Raw genomic sequence first — 23,490 nt, 5'->3', positions numbered from 1 at the left:
GGGTGTCAGACCAGCCCAGGGCTGGCCTCACTCACACCCTGGCAGCAAGGGCTGTGTCCAGCACTGTGCAGAGCTGGTATTTTTGCTGAATGAACACGTGTAAGGGCCTGGACAGAGGGAGCAGGTCTGGCCACTCACTGTTGCCCATGGCTCTTGTGGCTGATGGCACCTCCATAGTTGATGCTGCCTCAGGACAAGTCGCAGTAACTGTTCTTTAACCTCACTCATCTGTGCCTGATCCATTTACCATTAAGCAATTAAACCATACTCTGAAAAATAAGCAGAACTTAATTGTTTCCTTGCCTGTTGTTGAAACCCTGTCAGCAGCACATGTTTAATTCTAGAATACCTTTTGCTTGTAGGGGGAAGAGTAAAAACATGGAAACGGAGATGGTTTATTCTGACTGATAATTGCCTGTATTATTTTGAATACACAACAGTGAGTATACAACGTGGTGAATTTTCTTTGTAATCAAGATTTATAAGTAGCTAATAATGTGATATTTTCCTAATTTTTTAGGACAAAGAACCTAGAGGAATTATTCCATTAGAAAATCTTAGCATAAGAGAAGTCGAAGACCCTAGAAAACCAGTAAGAGAGCTTCATATTCATTTTTTAAATGAAGATGAGTAAACCATATGGAACTTAATTGTACTGTTAAATGAATTTATTTGTCAGTTTTGTTTTGTTCTTTTAAATTTATTGCTTCATTTCCACCCTCCAGAACTGCTTTGAGCTCTACAACCCCAGTCACAAAGGTCAGGTAATCAAAGCGTGTAAAACTGAAGCTGACGGCCGAGTGGTGGAAGGAAACCATGTAGTGTATAGAATATCTGCTCCCACCCCAGAAGAAAAGGAAGAGTGGATTAAATCTATCAAGTGAGTTTGAAGTCTTAAATGTCTTTCAGAAATGAGCTATAAGCTCTTTTCAGAGTATGATACAAAGAGAATTTGTTGTAACTTGTCAGATGAACTCTGATGTGGCAATGTCCTCGAGGACTAACAGTGAGCTCTGTGGGGTTGATGGATCAAGATATAAATCTATACTGTGTGGTCCTAAGAAAATGCTGTTGCTAACTCATATGAGGAGAATATGGATTTATTGTTCTATTCAAATGTAAAATATTGTGTGAATTGTCTTTAAACCTAATTCTATTGGATTCTTACTTCAGCCAATAATTAACTTTAGTGACATGTATCTTAAGCATGTTCACAAGCAGCTTTAAACTTCCACAGCTTGACTTTATGTTGGAAGGTTTCTAAGCAGACCCACCCTATTTATTAAAGAAATAAATAATAGTCAAGATGTGAAGGTGTGACTCTGAACAAATCACAGTGGAATAGAATCTTGTGCTAAAGAATAGTTGTGGTGCTTTGAAGTCAGCCATCCATCTTAAGAGTGTGGAGTCATCCACAAGGAAGAGAGAACAAAAGTTTTAGTTTTGAAAACTATTGAAATAGTTAACAAGTATTTGTTAACCAAACTGATGATTCCTTTTTTCTCTTCCAGAGCAAGTATCAGCAGGGATCCCTTTTATGATATGCTGGCCACAAGGAAAAGAAGAATTGCAAATAAGAAATAGAACATGAACAGCAACTTGTAGACCTGCATCAACCTATAACTGAGCATACTGTGGACTGATAGAAGATATTGGACAAACTAAATGAAGACAACTGTAAATTTTATATATATATATACACACACACACATATATATATACACATTTTACTATGGCATAAAAACTTGGCAGAACTTTTCAGGGTAAATAGTTACTGGTATATAATTTGAAGTAAGCTTCAAATCCCAGAGAATTATTATATTGGAACTTAATTCATCCGAACACATGGAAGCCTTGTTTTCACTTACATTAGTGACAACTCCAGTTTACTTGGGTTGGGAGGGAAGGAGTTCAGGGCTAACACTAAAATTCCTCTACCTGTTACCTGAGCACATTTCCCATAAAAGAAGGAGTTGTTATAAGACTTTGAGTTCTCACCTAAGTGCAGCACCAACAGTGGAGCACAGCATGATCTGGCACTGTATTTTCCTGTAAGCAGAAACCTCACAATCCCAGTGGCAGTTTTCAGTCGTGTGAGTTTCACAGTAACAGCTGAGTGCAGCTTTCATGCAGGATTCCTCTCCTGCCTTTATGGAAATGGCTTTCCTTCAGAAACACAGTGACTGGCAGCTCAGTGGGTACCTGGTGGTGCCAGAGGGTTTGTCAGTGTGCACTGCAATACAGGCAGGGCCCAGCAGCAGAGGTTTGAGACTGTGGCCATGACATGAAGTACCAGATTTGGTCTGGTGTTTGCCAGCTGGCTAAAGCTTGTTCTGTCTGCTCATACACTCACAACAAACACTAAGGTTTAATGACTGGTTTAAACTGCTTTTTATATAGTAACATCCTTCTTATGTTTGAGATGCTGTAGTTTGATTAACACTAAGTTGCTGCTAAAGGAGAGAGATGACAGGGCTTGTGTGTTTCAGGCCTTGCATGTGAAAATACCCCCAGATAATTCCACATGCATTCAATGTTTTTAAAGGGAAAAGCCAGGAAGGTGAACTGTCCCTGTAAGATGCAGCCCTAGAGAGTTAAGCAAGCAGGATTCATTCCTTTGCTTGATAACAAACTTTGGACATACAGAGTTCATGCAAGTTTATACAAGTTCAGTATTTTTATTGCATTCTTAAAGGCGATTTTCATATTTGTGCTACAGCAGTTGAAATTGAAAAAAACAGACATTTTTACTAAAAAATAAAGTATTGATTACATGGTGCAGTTAGACTTCCTCACAGGCATGTGTCTCTTTTTGAAACCTGTGAAGATCTTTCTGTGGTCCTACTGCTGGGTCTTTCAGGAACACAACAGCTGCTGCAGCAGATTTTACTCCAGTGCTTTTCTGTTGATAGCACACATATTGTTCTTAAGGTAAAGCCCCTAATTCCACAATGCGGGCAAAAAGTGGGAGGTTTTGACTCTCCTGCTTCTGTTACTACTCAGTTTTTCCCAAACTTGTTGAACCTGAGCCGTGCCTACTGTGCCAGTGAACGTGTTGGAGACCCAAAATGTTAAAGCAGCTTTGCTTGTTGGTTACAGGAGCACCTTTGGGTCTGTTGTAGGGAGATGTGCTGCACTGGCAAGCCCACAGACTTACCAAGTTGATCTGTCTGAAATCTCCTTTGAACTCTAGGGGAGAGTCTGTTTCAGTGTTCTGTCTTACTGATTTGCCTTTTTTTGCATGGAGTGTCGGCCTTGTGAGTGTTTTGCTTTATTGCATGTTTGCAGAAGAGGCTGAGAGGAAAAGAACAAAGTAAACTTTCCTACATTTTAGATTTTCCCCAGGGTGTGTGGAATTGCTTGGGTGAATGTTTAAATCTTAGTGCTTCCAAAGGAGTAAAGCTCAGCCAGAGGAGGTAAAATCCTTGAGTAAGTGTCAGTGTGGGGATATCTTTTCTTAATGGAACACATTTAAACTCTTTATAGAAATTAATTAAGTTGTGTGTCCTGAGTTTGCGAAGCAGCACAATGATGGAGCTGCTGCCAGCACTTGTTTTGAGTCTTCTGTTCTGCAGTGACATTTTGTTTTCAAGCACTGCCTACATCAAGTCTTAGCTTTGGATAAGTAGATTTGTAATGCAAATAGTGACAAGCCAAATCAGTGGTACTAGTGAGCATAAAGGTGAAAGGCAGCAAACACAGTATTTCTGGAGAAATGTGAGATTACAAAAGCATTAATAAGCCATGAAGCACTTTTGTATCGATTTTTATTTTCTGAAATACCACCTTTGAGGAAATCTATTTATTTAACCAGGTGAGGATGTCTGCCTATAAGCATGAAGGAAAGGCCTTGACAGTTCATTTGTATTTAGTTTGAAGTTCTTATATCCGGCAGAAATAATTATTTAGAGTAACATGTAACTGAGGATATTATAGCAGGAAATATTTTATTTCTTAGCATTGAAAAGCAACATCTTAAACAGCTACTTGTGGTGCTCAATGTATCTATTTAATTTACCAAAGCTAATGGAATAGCGTTTTTGTGTGTGTTAATATTTGATTTTCAAATGTTCTTTGTAACAGTATTAACAGGGAGTGAAACTGGCCCAAAATTTCCACTGGCCACGGGGCCAGTAAAACAAAGTGGCTTTGTGAGAATTTTGGCCATATCAGGTACTATCCACGAGAGTGAAGAAAAATCTCTCAACCTTTCCCTTTTTTATTGGGCTCCAAGTCCAGGGGTGGCTACTGAAAGTGGCTGCTTGGTGGCCTAAAGCAGGATCTGTTACAGTTTGGCCATGCTGAGGAAAAGTCCTCTGGGGACAACATTCTCCCTTCCTGTGGCACTGAAATGTGAGGAATTCTTGAGCTCTTTGCTTTGACACTGCCCTGCAGTGAGAGCCATGGTGCCAGTGCAGCTGGGAGGGAACTGTACACAAAACTTAAGCTCAGCTGGACTGACTTAAATTTTACAACATTCTGACAAAATAAGCTCTGCATCACTTAGCATTTTGAACCATTTTAAACTGGTACAAAACTGAACCTTTATAAAGTGAGCAGCATTTATAATGCTTCATATATAAAAAAACTGCATATTTTTAAGATTTATTACATATCTATGTAGATATGCTTGCTGGAAAAGCTAGGTCTGTTGTAGACCAGATACTACAAATTAAGACTTGTGGCTTACCAGTTTCATTTCTATATTTTCTTGGAAAATGTTTCTAGCTAGAGTTTAAATATAAAATGTAAATACTGTACAGGTATGTATTGATATGAGTATTACTTCGTGTATACAAGTGATTTGCATGACAAATATTCTGTATCAATCATTGTTATAACGGTGATGTTCTTATGTAAAGCCACTGCAATATTAATGTTTTCATTTATCATTAAGACCTGTTGCTTAAATCTGTCAATTTTCTCAAAAATAAAGTGTGAAACTGTACTGTCTCCTCATTTACCAGGAATACATGGGAGGCAATAGCTGGCTCTTAAGAGGTTAAGGTTTAATTTTACAACTACTCTTGTCAGTAGAAGGCCTCTCTACCCTACCCTTAGGCACAGTAATTGAAATTACCAGGTTTAATTTTTTCAGAGAAAAAACCCTTCCAACTGCAAAATGTTTCAGTAAAGTGTGCTACCACATGTGTGACTCCAGTAAAAGCTGGGTTCCCTTGAGAGCCACCCTCAATTGAGGTATTTTATTTTGTCAGTTCCCTGCCAGGAGTTTGTCAGACATGAGGGGGGAAGCGGATCTCTGCTCCTGGAGTAGATTAATGAGTTTCCTCAATTAGCAATCAGAAACAGGTGCTGCTGCTCCACAGCTCTGGGGCAGTGTCACCCAGTGCCCTCCCTGCTCCAGAGCCACTCGGGGCAGCTGCTGCCTGTGGGGCTCTGAGGGGAGCACAACAACACAACCCTCCCAGCCAGCTGTGCTGGAGTTACTGCTCAGACAGGACAAGAACCAAACCTCGGAGCCAGAGGACAAAAAAGCCAGATACAGGACAGGAATGTTGGTTACTTTGCCATGTCACTTTATGTAAGTCACATAACTGTTGCCATAGGAACATTATGCAGGTACATTGTGCTTTGGCTTTATGGTGTTCTCCATGTACCAAAAGATTACTTTTAAGTATTTAGTGAGACATTAACCTTGCTCTTTTTTGCCTTTTTTTTTTCCTGTTGGTTTTTGGGTTTTTTTGTTGGCTTTTTTTTTTTTTTTTCATACACAATACCAAGCTCCTGCTGAGCTCCCAGCCTGGTGCCTGGCTGTGGCAGCTTTAAGTTCAAAGGAGAAGCCTTCAGCATTCCAGCATCCTTGTCTAGGCAGCTGCAGTCCCAGGTTACTGATCTTCTCTGGCTCACACCAGCAGCATCTTCTCCCCTACACTGAGAGGAAGATGTGACTTCTGGAGTGTCAAACACGCTCTGACAGCTGTCAGCTCCCATGACACAGTGCATGTTAAATAACTCAAGTAAAACTCAAGTAAAAATCCATTTTAACTTTGCTGTATTTATATACTATATAAATTTTACATGCTATATATTTACAGTGGGGCAAGTGCTTTTTATCTTTAAAAAAACAAAGATCAAACTTTAGACATCTCTGAACAACACAGCTTGTATAAACCAGACAGATTATTCAGATGAACTGTATTTAATACAGGTTCCCCACTCATCTCCTGATGCAGGACCAGTGAATAATAAGTGCATCACAGTTTGATAGCATTTAATAATAAAAATAAAAATCACAGTATGAATTTGTCTGTAACTAGACACTTTAGAGAGACAAAACAGACAACTGAGACTTAAGACAAATGACAGTATATTAAGAAAATGTAATAAAAACATATGGAACAATATACAAATAGTCTTGAGAGATACATTCAGAACTGCATATTTGTTGTTTCACAATGTCGAAAACCAGAAGATTTTCTTCAGATCTTGAATATAACTCAAATGTGAAGTAAATTAGTTTCTAGTGTCAGACCACAGAAAAAAAAATGAAGCTCTTGCAAAACTTGTGAAGTTTTAAATAAGTCTTTAAATTAAATATACAGACTGTCAGTTGCAACTTTTATAATTCCTGGTCGCTCTTGCACCAGATGTCTTAACTTGGAGTAACATTACATGAATAACATAAAGTCAACCTGAGTCTGTAATTAAGCAGCATTTGAGATGGTCTATTCCAGGGCATTATCTCAGCTCAGTGAGATATTTATGTGGTAATTTACAATGTTCAGCAGTTGTAAAAAGTTTTCACCCTTTTGGATTAGAAGTATATTTTAAAAAAGAAAGTCTCAAGTTAAAAACTAAAAAAAAGTTCTTATATGGTAAAATTCTGTACAGAAATGTTAAGCACCACTTATGACTGGATTTTGTCTTGATGGTAATTGATAATAAATCTTAAGTTTTGATGGTCACTATTGGTAATGTCAGGTTTGAAGGTAAGAAGTCGTTGAAGGTAAGAAGTCGTTGGTTTTGATGATGAGAAGTTGTTGGTTTTGAAGGTGAAGGGTTGTTGGGGTTGGTGGTCAGAAGTCCTTGGGGTTGGTGGTGGGTTCAGTCTGAGTATTGAAGGCTTTCATCAGTCAGCTCCACATCTGAAAGGCAAAAGGAAACAAGGTCAGTCCTGCTGTGACATTTAACATTAAACTGTCTCAGGGGCTTGATTTCTAAAAGACAAAGCTCCAAGCTGCCCCAGCTCCATCTGCTCCCTCAGGACAGGTTCCAAGTGCACCCCAGTTCCAGGCTAAGGCTGCAGAACTGTACAGAGCCTCAGGACAGAGCCACCTGCTTCAACAGCAAGTGCTGGACCTTGCCTGAATCACGTGTAATCGAAGTTCTGCCTAGAAAGTATCACTGCTTCAGTAACAATCTTGTGGTCAGGCTGACCAAATTGTAGCCACCAAGGCAGAGCCTTCAGAAACTTGCTGGAGAGCACGTGTGGGAATGTAGGAAAGAACTGCTTCAAAGCTGCTCCTTCCCCTCTCCTGCATAAACTTTCCTTAAACAACAACTTATCACTAGGTGTTGTCATCCTTATTAATTTATTCAAAATAACAGGAGTTGGGTGAAAAGGTACAACCTCACAATTCCTCAGTGGTTCCTCTCCTGTCTCTGCCTTGAGGGACATTAAATACTCTAAAAACAGAGCCAAAGTGGCCTCTCTTGAAAGCAGCTTCCATCCAACACAGAATCCTACTTGAGACTCATTAAAAAAAAAATAAAAAAGACTGACATTCCAGAAGATGGAGCTAATTAACATCCATGGACTTGAGGAAATATTAAAATTCCCAAGACTTAAACTGCTTTGGCCAGCCCTGGTGTCCCCCTCGTGTGGTTCAGCAATGAACAAAGAGCTCCTTCTCCTTCCCTGCACTGCCCAGGCTCTGTGCCCTGCCCTGGGCAAGGAGATGCAGAACATCCAACTCCTCACCAAACCTGCTTCGGCAAACCCGAGTTTGCCACCTGCTGGCCACAGCATCACCAAGGCCAAACCAGCCTGAGCACGAGCATTTCATTCTGTTTAGTTCCTGATTTCTCAGCTAGAACAGACCCTTTTAGGGCAATAAGGGTTATTTTGTACATGAGTATCATAAAAAAGTCTCCTTTTACAACATTAGGATTTGAAAGACCTCAATTCATTTCTTAATTTTTTCTTATTAAAGAATAATGGGTGAACAATCAGCTTTCCCTCCACTCTGTATTTTTAGAATACAACTTTTGGTTATCTGTGTCTTAAAATACAATCAGTTTTCCACAAATGCACTTCCCCTTTGCCTTGAGCAAACTTTTCAGTGCAAGATTTCAGTGCACTGACTGTAGCAATTTGCACAAGTTTGGAAACCCCATGAAAGAGATTTTAATTTTCCAGAATTTCAAGATTAAACTTCTCCAATTTTTTGTGTGCTGTATTGACAGTTTCAACAAGACTAGAAATTAACAGAACTGTCAGTGATCATTAATCAAATTAAACTTTGGGTAGGTATAAAATGTAGACAATTGTACAATTAAAATTGCTTTTGGATTGTGAGCTGTCTTCCTCAGGGATTACTTCACTTCTCTTTGAGTAAAGCAGTTAGGGGACTGTTTTGGTTTTCCATTAAAATAGATGAGTAACTGGACCTGGTTTATGTCAGATAACAGCCATTTAATAAGATTTAATTTCTATAATAAACACTTCTGTTCAGCAAAAATTTCATGGGAAATGTTGTCAAGTTTGATTTTAGATGTTGAATTTGTTGCAGTGTGCAATCATCTTCATTACATAATTTTAGAGCTAATTAATTTAAACTAATTAATTTATCTACTGCCAGCCCAAGTTGAGATTATGACAAGCAACAGCTGAGAGCTCAGTGTAAATTTAGTCAGGCACACAAATTCATATTTGGGTTTTTTGTAAGAAGCATAAGACAGACTTGTTCAAATATTAAAAACTGGGAAAGAGCTGTTTCCTCAGCCCACTTCTGTGTATTGTTAAGCCTATACTAACAGAAAAACCCAACAACTGAATAAAACAATAGCAGGAATTTAACACTCTCCAGGTGTTAAATTGTGAAGTGTCCTCTGGAGGTTTGACAGCTGTGCTTAGAAGGCAGAACTACACCTGGACCAACAATATTTCACTATTATCACCAACTCCTGTTATTCTGAGTGAGCAACCTGCACTGTTTCTATGCTATGAACAACTGAATGTAGTATTTTATTTAAATTATAGAATGGTTTGGGTTGGAAGGGTTCTTAATGATCATCTATTTCCAACCCCCTACCACGATACTGTGACAAAACCCAGGGATTTCATCTCCCAAGCATTTAAAGATGGTTGTGAACAGCCAGGAGTCCTGCCAGCACCCCAGGGCTCACCTCTGGCATACTCAGTGGATGCCATGGAGCTGTATTTCTTGCTGTCACCTGCACCAGAAGGCTTCTCTTCCTTGTAGGGTTGCTTACTGCCCTGGTTTCTGTATTGCTCACATAAATGGTCATCTGGAGGATGGGATTCTTCCTTCTTCTCCCATGTTTTCTTCTGGAAACGAGGATCTAAATATTCCAATAAGTCTTTCAGTTTCCTGTCGTGCTTCTTCTTTTTCTTCTTTTTCTTATGTTTGCGATTGTCATTGTCAAAGTGGAGCACAGAGCAATCCAAATCATAAAGTCTGAAGGAAACATGCAAGTTAAAAATGGAAAAACAGATGTGGCACTTGATGTATATATGAAATGTTATTTATTTACCACAGGTGACGACTTGCAGAGTGTCTGCTACTTTGTGGTACTTTCTGCATATCTAAGTTAATTTAGATGCAGCAATCTTAAGCCCTCAGATTGAAGGACAAGAGGTCGTGGTTTGTACACAAATTGTTAACAGGCATATGGGGAATTAAAAAAAAAAATTAAAATTGTAACCTAATCAAGAACGGTGTGCAGATGTTATTCTGTCTACATTGTCCAGCTCTAGTGTTCTAACACAATTCAGCAACATCTTTCCTATCTTCTCTTGGCCAACCTAATAACATGATCCCGTCACATTATGACAGATAAGTTACTTAGAAACAATGAAAAAAAGGCAGACATGAGAAATACCCAGAAAATAATTAGGAAAAAATTGCTGATTATGCTGGAATCCTTGCTTACTTGTAATCCTTCTCTCGATGTTTATCTTTGGACTTCTTTTTCTTCTTGACCTTCTTATACTTTTTGATTCTTTGGTCATCTGTCTTTCTGCATTTCTTTTCTATGTCACTTCCACTTTCTTCTTGGTGGGAGTATTTTCTTTTGCCATTTCTTAGTTTTTCTTTTTCGCTGTCCCGGGAAGAGTCCTCAAAGTTTGAGTGAGCTGACACTGGGGGAAGCGCGTGCCTTTCGCGGGAATATTTTTCCGAGTGCTGCTGAGGTACTGAACAGTGGTGGAAGTTTGCTCTGTGGCTGCTGAAGTGATGCACATCCTCCTCTCGGGAGAGTGTGCTGTGAGCCCATCTGCTTTTGCAGTGATAATCCTTGTGTGACCTGCTGTAAGCTTGGCTCAATTTGTCATAGTCTTTATCACAATGAGAGGACCTCCTCTCCCTACCATCCCTTGTTCCATGGGAGGAATAATAATCATTGTAGTACCTGCATTTATCCCATCTCCGTGGTTCATCTTGATAGTATCTTTCTCTAATCCAAGGTCTGTCTCCTTTGGAATAATAATACCTATTCCTGTCTGGATCTGTCCTTTCTCTGCTTCGGGATCTGTAACGAGAATATTTTCCTGAGCTCCTGCCATTACTGGGACTGTTTCTCTCGTTGTGGGAGGATCTGTACTTGCTCTCGCTGCAATACTCCTGCTTGTGACGGCTTTGCCTGTTTGTTTCCATGCTGTGAGAGCTCCTCCTCCTGTGGGAATGATCATCTGGTTTGTTTCTGGTTTGCCTCTCCTTCTCCTCCGTGTCCGAGTTTTCTCTCTTCCTCCGGTAGTGCTCTTTGTCAGTCCTTTTAGAGTCATGGATTTTTTTCTTATTTTTTTTCATATGTTTATCATCATCTTCACATATTTTATTACTCAGTCCCTCATCTGCTCTAGAAAATTGACTTTCCAATACTTTATCCAGCTTTGTAATAGAAGAGTCATTAACGGGTGGTACCTCTACATAGTTATTAGAAATGTCCTTTGTATCTTGGCATTTATCTGTAATATCTAGAGATGCAAGTTTTTTAGAACTACATTCAATGTCAGGCTTTATAGAGGAAATTTGCCCTAATTTCTCTTTGCTCTCAGGAGATCCTTTGATGTACAAAGGATTTTCTTTTGAAATGAGTTCAGGTTCTTTTGATCTTCTTAGTTTGTCCTTATCTCTGATGTCTTCAGACTCACACTGCCCAAGGAATTCACCTTCACTATCCAAGGATTTTTTCCTAACCTTGTGCTGACCATTGATATTGAGATGTGCATTATCAGCTTTTGTTATAATACTTTCAGCAACTTCTTCTTTGGTAAAAATGGTTTCAGAATCTGATTGAGTAAAAAGTTTCTCAACCTCACAGCTAAAGTTGGAAGGAACCTTCCTGGATTCTTCATAGGCAAACAGTGCTTCCATCACTACAGTATCTGTAACTCCATCACTGTCAGAAGATTTCTGAGATCCAGAGACACTGCAGAAAAATAGAAACATATTTTTAACTTGAAAACGTCCACCTAAAAGATGTTAGGAGTAAAATCTCCTAAAAAAAAAAAAGTGACTAATGCAAAACTCTGAAAGACATTGACTTGAGTTTTTCTTCTCTCAGCTTTGCCTTAAAAACCCATCCCAAACACATCCAACTCCTTCCACTTGCAGCTCTGAATCTCATCAATAGCCAGAACAACTGTATTTGCTCTTCCCCCAGCCAGAAAAAAGGGAAACACAGATTTCCCACTGTCCCAAGTGGGAGAGCAGACTGTGGGAATTTGCATTCACTCATCCTAGGATGCAAAAAAGGGAAAGAGGATAGAAGAAGTATTCCAGACAATGGAAGAAAAATGTAAAAACATCCTGTGAAAGTTTTACAGGAGGCATCTGACTGTATTTTGTATCAGAATAATTTGTGCCCAGTGCTGATGTGTGCAATACCAGATGCACAGTGTGGAATTCTCTGTACTCATGTAAATATCTTAAGTATTACTTAAAATGGGTAAAATAGTAATAAATTTGTATGAAATCTTGTTTTAATCAGTGTAGTCATTTTACCTCTTTTCTTCTGACAAGCTGTTCAACTGGCTGTACGTAAGAGAGTCTAAGATACCTTGAGGATCTGGTGACAAAGCTTTAGGCATCTACAATTAAAACACAGAAGTTAACAAAGAGAAAAAAAAAAGCTATATTTAGCAGAAAACTACTGCTGACAACATTAGATGTTACACAAGATCACAGAGATACCTGCACTCTTCCCACATCACTCCCTCCTCCCAAAAATGTATTTTATGAAACTTATTATCTCCCTGAACTTCTCTTATGGTGACATGTCATATGTTAGCTCAGCTCTGCAAATTCAATGGGATAATAGCACAAAGGGTTAGAATGAAATCTGTACTGTGTTTTCTTGGTATTCCATTGTAGCGCTCATGAATATTGAATATATCATAGGTGAGAAAGTGCAGATGAACAAATGTAACTCACCGCTTCAAGCACTCCATTTGCTTTAGAGAAGAAAATCTCAGAAGGTTTAATGGGTTGGACTTGGCAAGTGGAATCATCAAGTTTCAGTCCGTTTTCTTTATATTCATTATCTAAACTAATAGCACCATTTAGGGAATCAATTTTTGGCAGCTCATGCTGGGATCTCTCTTCAGCATTCTGACAGGATGAATGGGAATTATGCAATGTACGGACCACCTTCCCAATCAGAATTCCATTGGAAGAAATGACGTTGCAATGCCTTTTGAACAAGCCCTTTGACTCCTCGGATTTTCCTGAAGGCTCTGCACCGTAAGGAACCACGTTATCAGCACAGAGCTTAGGGTTTCCATTCACTGCTGGCTCAACAAAGATCTCATCAGGAACCTCCTGCTTGGAGACATTAGTAGCAACTGACACTGTGGAGAGGTTTGAGGTAGGCTCTGCTGCAGAAGAGTTTGTAATTGTGGCTGAAGGAAGGGGCTTCAGATCCTCCTCCTCCACAGCGCTGCTCAGACACTCCGCCTGCGGCACCGCCTGCCGTGGGGGCAGCTTGTTGTGAATACTGATCGTGATCTTCTGCGTTTTGGAAGGGTCTGCCATTGAAGGCCTGGAAATCGCCCAGTTTTGAACACAGGCTGTTGGTGGAGCTGAAGACGGCCTTTTTACAGCAACACCAACAGTACTGGGATCCTCTTTTAAGGGTCCATTTCCATTTAAACGACTTGAACTCTGGATTTGAAGAGATTGTAAGATGGATATGTTCAAACACACAGCACAAGAAATTTTACAATATTAGATTCTCAAACTAAATAGTTCTATAGATTGCCTCAATACCCAAGAAGAAATCTCACCTCCCTCCCAACATACATGCACGTCCAATGGGTGTGTGTAAATCCTGCCTTTGGTATCAAATGACCATCAGTTTGACACCCACCCAAACAACTTAACATTGACTAAAGCTATTAAGTTTTTTTAAGACTCTCCAACAACACTGGAATAATTCTCCTAGTACTCAGGAACAAGACAATTTGTATTCTATCATTGTCTCAACTAAAGTGACACTGATAGGGACGGGCAGATATTTACTTTTTAAATTTAAATTACTTAGGCATTATTGGACTACTTAAATTATCTCAAGAGCACAGCTCCCAAGCTTTAGAAAGCTGAGCTGGAAGGGTAAAGTAACGAAGTGGCATGGCTGCACAATTGAGGATCAGCCAATTTGAGCAACTGCCTCCAGCATGAGGGCTGTGAAGAAACCTGCAGCGTGGGAGGGAAACCAAAACTCAAAAAAACCCACTGTAACTCGGTGCTATCAGTCACCTTGATCATGTGGGGAGGCAGCCGTGGTCCCATGAAGGCAGCCTGCTTGCTGCTGGCGCCGCGCTGGCCCAGGAAGGAGCGCGGGTAGGAGGGCGCGGGCAGGTAGAAGGCGCGCTCCCCCAGCGTCAGGTCGTAGCGCCTGCGGGCACAAGGCAACAGCTCACAGCTCTTCCTTCAGCCCCTTCCAGGGTTAAACCCACCCCATAACCTCAGCAACAGTGAATATGACTTGAAGACACGTCTTGAAGATTAAGGCAGGACTACAAACTGAAGATTAGATAATGGTTTTCCTACAATGGCTGTCCTTTCCAGAGCAATCATTCAGCCTCACACCATCTATGGCCATGACTGCTCCTCTTTGCTAAACTGGCCAGCTACAGTGAGCAGATAGAAGGCAGTGCACCCAAGTGTAGAAGTTTAAGGTCAAGCAATGAAAGGTAATAAATGACACAGGGAACTTCCACTTAGAAATATACAAATAGTAATACTTTCCTAGAGTGAAAATAAAAAGACTTCGAAACAAGAAAAGTATCAGCAACTTGACAGTAAAAATGTTCTGAGCACATGTGGTGTTATTACCTGATATAAAAAAGTACATAAGCTTGCTGATTGAGAACTGTTTTGATATCAGAAAGCTCTACTGAGGCATCATTCATTCGGTACCAAAGTCCATTACCAGCCTGCAAACAAAGACAGAATATCTTCAGATGAATTGCATGTGTTCCAAAGGACATCGCAGATAGAGCACTGCAGAACAAAGCATACCAAAACAAAGCAAACAAAGCACATGATGCAATGTTTTCCCCTAAAACCAGTGGTTAACAGCTACATTTTAATTTCTTTGGCAGCAAAAATTGTATCCTGTTAGAAGCTGAGCTGATCTTTACCTTGATGAAGCAGAGATAGTGTCCAGCATTACAGTTGAAGCCACTATGTACAAGAACTGCATATAAAGCATAGATGAGGGGCTCTCCAATAGATTGGGACATATATGCTCGAAGATCCAAATATTCAGGGTATTTTACATCCTAAACAAAGACAAAGAAGATTCAAAAGTTATCCTGAAATACTTCATGGAACAGCCTGAAAAAGACATAGACCAGAACTACATATTTTTCCATTCGCTTGAAAATGCCTCTTCTCAGAAACAACATTTAATAACTTAAGCTGCAGGGAGCTATTTTCCACAGAATTAGCTCTTTAAGGGAAAGGTATGTTCTTATTAAGAACTCTACCAGTATTAAAAAAAAAAGTAACAGCCACAGCTGCTAAGTTGCTATATCAACTTCTCCTACACTATAGTTACTGCCTGAAATATGAACAACTTTAAAATGAGTATTCATCTTTGGGAAATGCCCATTCCAAGAAGAAACAGCAGCATTCCAGCTGCAAACATACCTTGTTGATCTTTCCACCTGTAAAATTTGCAAATCTTTTCAGTGATATTGTGAGAACATTGGAAGAGCGATGTATTGTGTATCTCTTTGATGCTGGAACCATCTTTTTACACCTTTAAAACAAGCACAGACATATTTTTAACATTATAGTCTTTTCTCACCCAGAAGTCAAACAAGTTTTCATCTCTCACATATGCTTATGCTATTTGAATGATATTTTGCTTGTATAATGTTAGATCTTTTCTTAAAGCCATAAACTGCATTTTCAGCTTTGTTAATAGACAGAATGTAGAAGGATATTAGAGACAGCTCAACAGAACAAAGGATTTAGGACATTATCTCTTGATAGCCAAATAAATGCCTGAACATGTATCTTTCTTATGTCAAAAAGGTAAGGCAGTAAAAAATGTAAAGAAATCACTGGAAGGAAAGAGCCATTCTGCAAGAGGCAGACGGTATTGGACAATATTGAGTTTTCTTGTACTGAAGTTGCCTGGAAAGACTGAAACCCTCAGCAGTCCTTCAAAACAAAATTGTTAATTTTGTTTGTTTCACTGCACACTCAAAGGAGGTACAGACCAAGTTCTGAAATGCAACCATCAGCACAAAGACTGAAACATGTCACTTCACATTGTCAAGAAAAGTACTGCTGAGTAACAAACAAAAAGGATTTAAGAACCTCTTTTAAAACTGACATCAAAATACAAGGTGCAGAATTCCAAACTGATGGAGAAAGCCAATGAACAAAATAAGAGAGCCACCCAGAATAAGGAAAAAAAAAAGAAGTGGTTTATAAAATTCTGAAACTTGTATTTAGAGATGAAGGTTTCAGGCAGTAGTAATCGTTATTAGAAACAATAATGGTAAAAAACAAAAAGGAAACTGAAAAGTAATATAGTTTGCCAACAATGGAAATTACACTGTACATACACCAAACCTTTCTTTTCAAACTCACAAAAAGACTGAGCTTCTGGCTTTGTGTGTTTGTGACTAAGCTGGTGCTGCCTCTCACCCCATATCCCTGTGCTCCAGCTCACCACTGATCAGACACACCTTCTAACTTCTGGTCATGAGTATTTGAGTGTGCAACTTCACACTCAGGAAGGCTGACAAGGCCCAGCACAAACAGTATTAGGAAGAAAAGTCTAATGTAAGCAATACAATTCCTATAATGTATTTCCAAATATTCAAACGGAAATATAAAAATTACTCATTCAGAAACAAGTGCATTATTTCCCAAGCACTGAAATCATTGAATGATTTCAGTATATCAGTTATGTAAACAAAACTAAATGAAACAGCAAGCCATGTCTGTCTTATTGCTAAACAAAGTAAAGAGATAACTCATCCTCCAAGTCATGCACTGCATTGAACACGTATCTTGCATTAAGGTGTAATTAACAATAATCTTACTTGCTACACTTATAGCTATTTTCACCATCCAGCTGTTCCGGTTTCACAAATTGTTCTAGAGCTCTGGTGACAGATGTAACTGCCTGGATGAGGAGAAAAAGTAGAACACTAAGTCACAAGAACTGCAAAATTTCAAGCACTTACAAGCACTCTAAAAAAGAACCTTGCTAGTTTATACTTATGTGTCCTACTGTGAACCAGCAAACACTGTGAAGGAGGAGACAGAAACAGAGTTCTCCGAGTATTTGCCTCATTTCAAAATGATCCCACTGCAAAATAAATAAATTTTGCAGTGCCAGACAGTATCTGTGGTATCAATAATGAGAACAATCAAACCCATCAGTCCAACAATAGAAGTATATTGAAGTAGAATAATTGAGAAGTATGATTATATCATTGTTTGTGTAGCCATAATTATTATTTTTCCAGCTTAAATCCAATCCAAACATGGAGAACATTGCCATGGCTTCCACAGAACAACAAAGTCCAATCCACCACCATCCACTACCAAGCTCTTTTGCTTTAACAAGATAAATTTCTAAGCAAAATGACTTTATTTTACAAAGCTCTACAAGTCCTTACACATCTCAGCCCATGCTCACAAACATTCCTACCTTTATATCCAAAGTAACGTCGAGAAATGGCTCGTATGTATCCGACACTGCTTTGCAGTTCAAGCACTTTACTGGAATCAAAATACAAATGCTTCACATCACTTGAATGAGACTAACTGCATGAATTTAAATTATTAATACACATTACTTTAGTCAAACTACAAACTCCTTTGCTACAGACAGACAAAAAGACACAGATCAGTTCAAAAGACAGTAAATCTTTTTAAAAAGTACCTCGAGATCTTAGATATCCTCCAAATATTTGATAAATAAGTGTGGTGGCTTGAGAAGATCTGTCTAATCTGGAAATTAAAAATTAAGAGTTAGACCTCAGAAGACTGAAAGCACAGAGTTAATTCCTCAAACAATTTTTGGTTTTATGAAAACCAAGGACATAGATTTTAATTCATGATAGTAAATAAAGTAGTAAGAGGGGCTAGGAAATATTTAAATTTAATTATTTTATGCTTACTTGGTGCTTCCATTCAAGCAAGCTTTCTGTAAAGCATCAACAGTGAAGCATAAGAATTCATGTGCATCCTCTTGACTGCCAAAGTGGAAATGTTTTCCTATTCCTAATAAATAAGAAGGTTATATTTATTTCTTAGAGAATGAAAGAAAACACACATTTCTAAAATACCTCTACTTTAAGGTATCAAAATTATTTACATGCATCCAATAACTCACTGTAAAATTAAAAAAAAAAAAAACCAACCTATATCAAAGTACTTACTTTTAAGGCCATTGATAACAGACGTAGGTTTGATGGCATTATTAGAGCAACACAGGACCTGGTTGATGTGACTTTCCATTGTGCACATCATACAGAATCCTTCTACGTGACCTAGTGAAAGAAGAAAGAATCCCATTCAAGTCAAACACACATTGCCAAAAGGAAAACCCACCCCAAAATAACAATAATCCAAGTTGTGGGTGCAGTGTCCACTCTCTGTGGCACATTTTCTTCTCCTAAGGTGTCAATATCTCAACAGTCCTGGGGCATTTTATTATGGAGAATTGTATACAGAACAAAACTCCTTAAATTACAGATCAGGCTGCTCAAAACCAGGCCTGGACCACTCCCACTGGAAGGTGTCCCTGCCCATGGCAGAGGATTGGAATGAAATAATTTTGAAGGTTCTTTCCTATGATTCCATGATTCTTAACTGAAATAATTTTTATATATAGGAATAAAACACAATCAAACTTCTAAGAATACATATTAAGATACTAGACTAGAAAGCATACAGGTGCTTTAGGATATAACTCCACATTTATGGATATAAAAAGAAACCCCCCTAGGCTTAATAAAGTCAAGTATAAAAACAAAATTCAAACAACACAAATTCCAGGCTTTAAAAAATACAAACTTAATTATTTAGAAAAAATTAGCCTAAATTTCAATACAGTCCCCCCCAAATTTCTATTTCAGTTAATAAAATATTAGCTTGTAGTGCTTTCTAGAATGTTTGGGTTTTTAATGGGTCAAGATTGAACATGTAATTTATCACAGTATTAGTGCACTGCAGTATCTCAGCTGTGAAGACTAAGAATCTTTTACGCCAACATCCTAAACTTTATCACCTTTCTACCAGCAGGAAACCCAAATGCCAAATGTTCATCAAATGCCTCACTTTACAATGTACTTCATTATTCACATGAAGCAAGAAATGATCTTTTCTTTAAGTTTTACTGTGGCACATTAAATTAACAAATTCACTTTATATGCCCCCTATAATTCTGAGCTTCCTGTTAGCAAAATCACAGAACCATTTAGGCTGGAAAAGACCTTGAAGACCTCATTCAAAAACTGCTTCTACAGGCAAAATAGGACAACTAAGTCTTTTCTTCACAGAACCCCATTTTTCTTTCACCTTTGGAGCTGTCCAACAGATTTATAGTGTTAGAAAATACTCACATGACTTGGTGTGCTCAAGTGAAAGCATGTAATTGGCAAGAGGAGGCGTGTAGGTCAAACACTGGAGAGTAGAATTAAGGAAACAAGTGTTGCCGAGGTTCTGCAGCCCAACTCCAACACTTTGTGTTTGTTGCCAATCCATACAGATTTTCTCAGGTGGAAAAAGAATTCTTTGTGGCGGAGCAATCCCATCATTAACAACTGCAAGAAATTTGTGCTTCAAAAAGAGTTGTACTGGTTTTGTTTTAAAGAGGGTATTTGAAAAGTAGGATTCTGCAGGAGCAGGCTGAAGAACCAGCTCTACTCCAAAACACAACAACACATGATGCACATCTTTAACACTGCCATGTGAATTTGCTAGTCAACACTCTCATTTGGACAATAGTTTATTCATCTGTTGTAATTCTTCTAATAAAAGACACAAACTACCACTCTGATTTTAGTACCTGATTTCTTTATCTCTATATCCTTTAATCTCTTAATTAAATTGTTGTTTTTTTCCTTATCGTAATTTAAACCACAAACTTACACTTGTGGTTATGCAGTAAGAAAAATCAGACAGATAAACAAGTAAGCAGCACAAAAAGTAACCCCATAGATATCAGATATCTTCCTGGGCAGTGTTATTATTCAAAGACTTGTGAATAATGGAAGCCATGAATAGACATGGTAAAATGTACTTTTCTCTCCAGAACAAAAGAGACCTAGGTACATCCGTGCATTATGAAAAGCTCCCCTTATTTGGTTTTACATAAATAAAAAGTACTTTACAAATCAATTGTAAATAGATAAAGTTCTGCAACACCTCTCCCTGCAGCTGCCTTAGGGGATGCACAAAATTGAAGTCTGTGGCTGAACTCTTGATTTGTTATAGTCCATTTTATAGCAATGCAACAACTAAAACCTGCTCCTACTTTGGTTTTGTTTTTAACAAAAAGGAGGGAGAACAGAAGACACTTACCTAGATCTCTTTGGGCAAAAGGCTTTGATTTTTGAGATGATCTACAATAAATATGCCCCCCAGGACCTTTGTCCACAGAGACTTTGTTTGGATCTTCTGTAGGAGGTACCCGGCCCAAACTTGCAGTGCGAGACGTCATTTTTTTAGTACGGGGTTTCATAGATTTGTCAGACCGTCTTGAGGAAGATTTTTTAGACTTTGAAGATTTTGGCTTGTTAACTATGGTCATTGTTCATATCTGTAACAAGGCAAAAGTTCTGTTTGGCATAAGAACGTCCAGTGTATTCCAGAAAGGAAAGACCAAGACAGACCCTGCCCCTTAGACTCAAAGAACTAAACAACTAAGAATGATTACAAACAAGGGAACAAAACCCCAAAACACACAAAAAAACTCCACCCAAAGCACAACTGAACGCACTAAGAAGATTTTTTCCATCCAAATTGCATCAATATTATTTTTAACTTCTGCTGAGTCAATGACTGATGGCATTTCTTACACTTTCATGGGATTTTAAACCACTATAGTTACGAAGATCTTTTTCTTAAAAGAAGCTGTGAGCAGTGGCACAATCAAGTGCTGGCCTGCTGAGATCCAGGAGGAATTGCTGGCCAACATCTTCCTGCTCCTGGGAACCACACACCCCTGATGACACAGAGCATGGGAAACAGCTCTGAGAAATCTTGGGAAAGAAGAGCTAGAAAACACTTACAAATTTATTTCCACCTGCGTTTCTTTTGCCCTTCCAAGAACTATTTGTTTGGATACAATTTTGGCAGCACTCCTTGTGGTATTTTGCACCCATCATTTACAATGCTTACTTATAAATCAAGAAGTTGAATTCAAAAGCATCTTTTTCAATTCTACTTATGTAAAGTTGTTTCGCCAGGGAAAAACAAAAGAGGAATGTAAACTATAAAAAGAAAATGATGACCGCAAAAGAAAGCAAAACAAATCCTCAGCCTTCAAGAATAAAGGCAATAACTGATACTAAGCCCTTTATAAAATGCTGATTATATTTCAAGATGGTACCCCTTTAAATACATATAATGTTGTGTGCATAGCAAGCTGCTGAATAATTACATGATCAATTATCAACTCCTATATGTAAATTTTTACTACTGTCGTACTCCGTAACATAGGGCCTGTTCAAGTTTAGGGAAACTATAAACTTAACTGAGGGTTTAAAGTATAACCTGCTTTGTAACACTAAAATAACTGAGAGAACAAAGCATGAAGCAGTTTCAGATTCATGGCACAACTTGATTGCTAATGATGAAACTTCCAGTAGATTAAACAAAGCACAGTAAATTGCAGAACTTCCAGTCCCACAAATGGCAAATTATGTGTGGAACCTTGAATTAGATTTTTCCCCCTCTAAATTGTCAATTTAAAGTCTACTCTGTATACACTTTCCATTTTAGAGATGATACACAAAAAAAGAGGGAAATTCACTTATGTTACTGAAAAATGAGGACATCATGGCCATTTCAAAGACTAAGATGACAGTTCTTGGGCTTAGTGATTTTCAGGTAAGATCCAGACTCCAAATTACAGATCTGAGTGACATCTCTTCCTGATGGAAAGGGAAGAGCTTTCAACAACATAATGAACTTATTTGCAGGACAAAAACCAGAATCAAGACTGCACTGAAAGCAAACAGAAGAATATTATCACAAAAAAGGTTTGGCCTTATACTGACCAATGAGGGAAGCCTCACATATTTTTGAATTTATTTTTGACAACTGAGTAGCACTGATTGGTGCTGCTAATTTAGTTTTGACAACTGATTACCAGATATCAAACACCAGACACCTGCAAATATCAACGAATGCCAAGAATAACTCAGATCCACCACTTTTTCAAAATCTGTCAATACAATTAATTTGGATATAACGTCTCTTCAATGAAGTAGCACAAACATGACACAGATATTTTCCCACTGCTCACTGTAAATGCAGGTTCTGCTCCTGTACCACTACTGAACACAAATTCACATTGCCATGTGTATTGAGCTCTCTTCCCCTCTGCTATTCCCATAACAGACTTCTCACAGTGTGATACTGACGAGCAAAACAGAACGAGCACTTGCTTTCCTCCCATTTGGAGTGATGCATCAGCGTTGTTTAGATTCTTTTTTTTCGCAGTCTCATCACAACACGCATCAGTTAATACTCGGATCTAAATATTTATGTTTGGTCTCCGCTTTGCATACAATAAATCACAGCTCAGGAGGGTTACACACAGGATCCCGTTCACAGAACCGCGTTCAGCCAGGGAGTATGCGCCTTTATCTCAGTACAAACCAAACACTTCCAGCAGCGAGTGCTAAAAAACAAGAGCGGCACACGGCAACACCGAGGCAGAAACAAGGAGCAGGAGGAAACCACTCCAGCAGGAGCCCCGGCAGAGGCACCTCGCTACAGCACCGACCGCACCGCACACGCCGCCGGGAGCAAAACACCCCGGGGCAGCGCAGAACACAAACACGCGCCCCGCGCTGGTTTTACTTTCCTTACAAAATTAAAGCCAGCAGAGGCGAAAGTAATGAATGCCTTTACCCTTGCGGAGCAGGCGGCGGGCAGCGCTCGGCGCGGGGCAGCTCCGAGCTCCGTGTCCCGGGGCCGTTGCTTGTGGCGGGACCGAGCCCGGCGCCGCGAGCGCCCGCGAGCGCCTCGCTCCGGGCGGCCCCGAGCCCCGGAGCCCGCTCCCAACCGAACCGCCCGCCCCGCCAGCGCCAAGCCCGCAGCACCCACCCGCCTTCCCCCGCTCTGCCCTCCCCAGGGGTCCCGCTGCCCGAAAGCGTTCCGACACCGGCAGTGAAAGGCCGCTGGCAGGGCAGGGACGGGCACCGCACGCAACATGTCCGCACTCAGCGCGGCAAGAGCCCAAACACACACAAAACAAAACCCACCCCGACGCGCAGGCGAGGGGGCCGCGAACCGGCCCTGGAGGAGCTCCCGCCTCGCCCTTCTTCCTCTAAGCCTCACACCGCCCGGCCCCTCAGCCCCGCGGCTCCCCGCCCGTGCCATGCCGCCTCCGCCGCCCGGCCCCGTGCTGACCTGTCCGGGCCCGCGTCCCATCCCGGCCCGGGGGCAGGACCGCGGCGGCGGCGCCCAACGGCGGCTCCGTGCCCATGGCAACGCGGGTGGGGGGGCGGCGAAGCGAGCGCGAAGCCCCCCGGGCACGGGGCGGAGGGGCCGCGGGAGCCGCCAGCGCCGCGCCGAG

At 39.9% G+C, this 23,490-nt stretch overlaps 2 protein-coding genes across 4 annotated transcripts in view; one reads left to right on the top strand and one right to left on the bottom strand.

Annotated features, from left to right (window-relative positions):
* Window positions 1-4,948, top strand: part of CYTH3 (cytohesin 3) — a 48,885-nt gene extending 43,937 nt beyond the window's left edge. Inside the window, exons 10-13 of one of the 2 annotated variants that reach the window (XM_039731678.1) lie at window positions 361-439; window positions 521-592; window positions 726-880; window positions 1,512-4,948. In XM_039731678.1, coding sequence (XP_039587612.1) covers window positions 361-439; window positions 521-592; window positions 726-880; window positions 1,512-1,584 — 379 coding nt within the window. In that variant the 3' untranslated portion in view covers window positions 1,585-4,948. The remainder of the gene's footprint in view (window positions 1-360; window positions 440-520; window positions 593-725; window positions 881-1,511) is intronic. The other variant, XM_039731679.1, reaches the window with a different exon arrangement.
* Window positions 4,545-23,490, bottom strand: part of USP42 (ubiquitin specific peptidase 42) — a 19,558-nt gene continuing 612 nt past the window's right edge. Inside the window, exons 1-17 of one of the 2 annotated variants that reach the window (XM_039731675.1) lie at window positions 23,325-23,451; window positions 20,265-20,502; window positions 19,304-19,504; window positions 18,119-18,229; window positions 17,858-17,960; window positions 17,620-17,687; window positions 17,386-17,456; window positions 16,772-16,854; window positions 15,360-15,471; window positions 14,849-14,989; window positions 14,541-14,641; window positions 13,962-14,100; window positions 12,639-13,367; window positions 12,210-12,295; window positions 10,138-11,634; window positions 9,370-9,662; window positions 4,545-7,106 (exon numbers count right to left, since the gene is read on the bottom strand). In XM_039731675.1, the coding sequence (XP_039587609.1) occupies window positions 7,066-7,106; window positions 9,370-9,662; window positions 10,138-11,634; window positions 12,210-12,295; window positions 12,639-13,367; window positions 13,962-14,100; window positions 14,541-14,641; window positions 14,849-14,989; window positions 15,360-15,471; window positions 16,772-16,854; window positions 17,386-17,456; window positions 17,620-17,687; window positions 17,858-17,960; window positions 18,119-18,229; window positions 19,304-19,504; window positions 20,265-20,493 (4,005 nt within the window). In that variant the 5' untranslated portion in view covers window positions 20,494-20,502; window positions 23,325-23,451 and the 3' untranslated portion in view covers window positions 4,545-7,065. Of the gene's footprint in view, window positions 7,107-9,369; window positions 9,663-10,137; window positions 11,635-12,209; window positions 12,296-12,638; window positions 13,368-13,961; window positions 14,101-14,540; window positions 14,642-14,848; window positions 14,990-15,359; window positions 15,472-16,771; window positions 16,855-17,385; window positions 17,457-17,619; window positions 17,688-17,857; window positions 17,961-18,118; window positions 18,230-19,303; window positions 19,505-20,264; window positions 20,503-23,324; window positions 23,452-23,490 lie in introns of those variants that run through there. The other variant, XM_039731674.1, reaches the window with a different exon arrangement.

This window comes from Passer montanus, unplaced genomic scaffold, assembly GCF_014805655.1.
Source record: "Passer montanus isolate IOZ18808 unplaced genomic scaffold, ASM1480565v1 scaffold8, whole genome shotgun sequence".
Taxonomy (NCBI): Eukaryota; Metazoa; Chordata; class Aves; order Passeriformes; family Passeridae; genus Passer; species Passer montanus.
The sequence above is the reverse complement of the archived record's forward strand: the minus strand, read 5'-3'. Positions and strand labels throughout refer to the sequence as shown.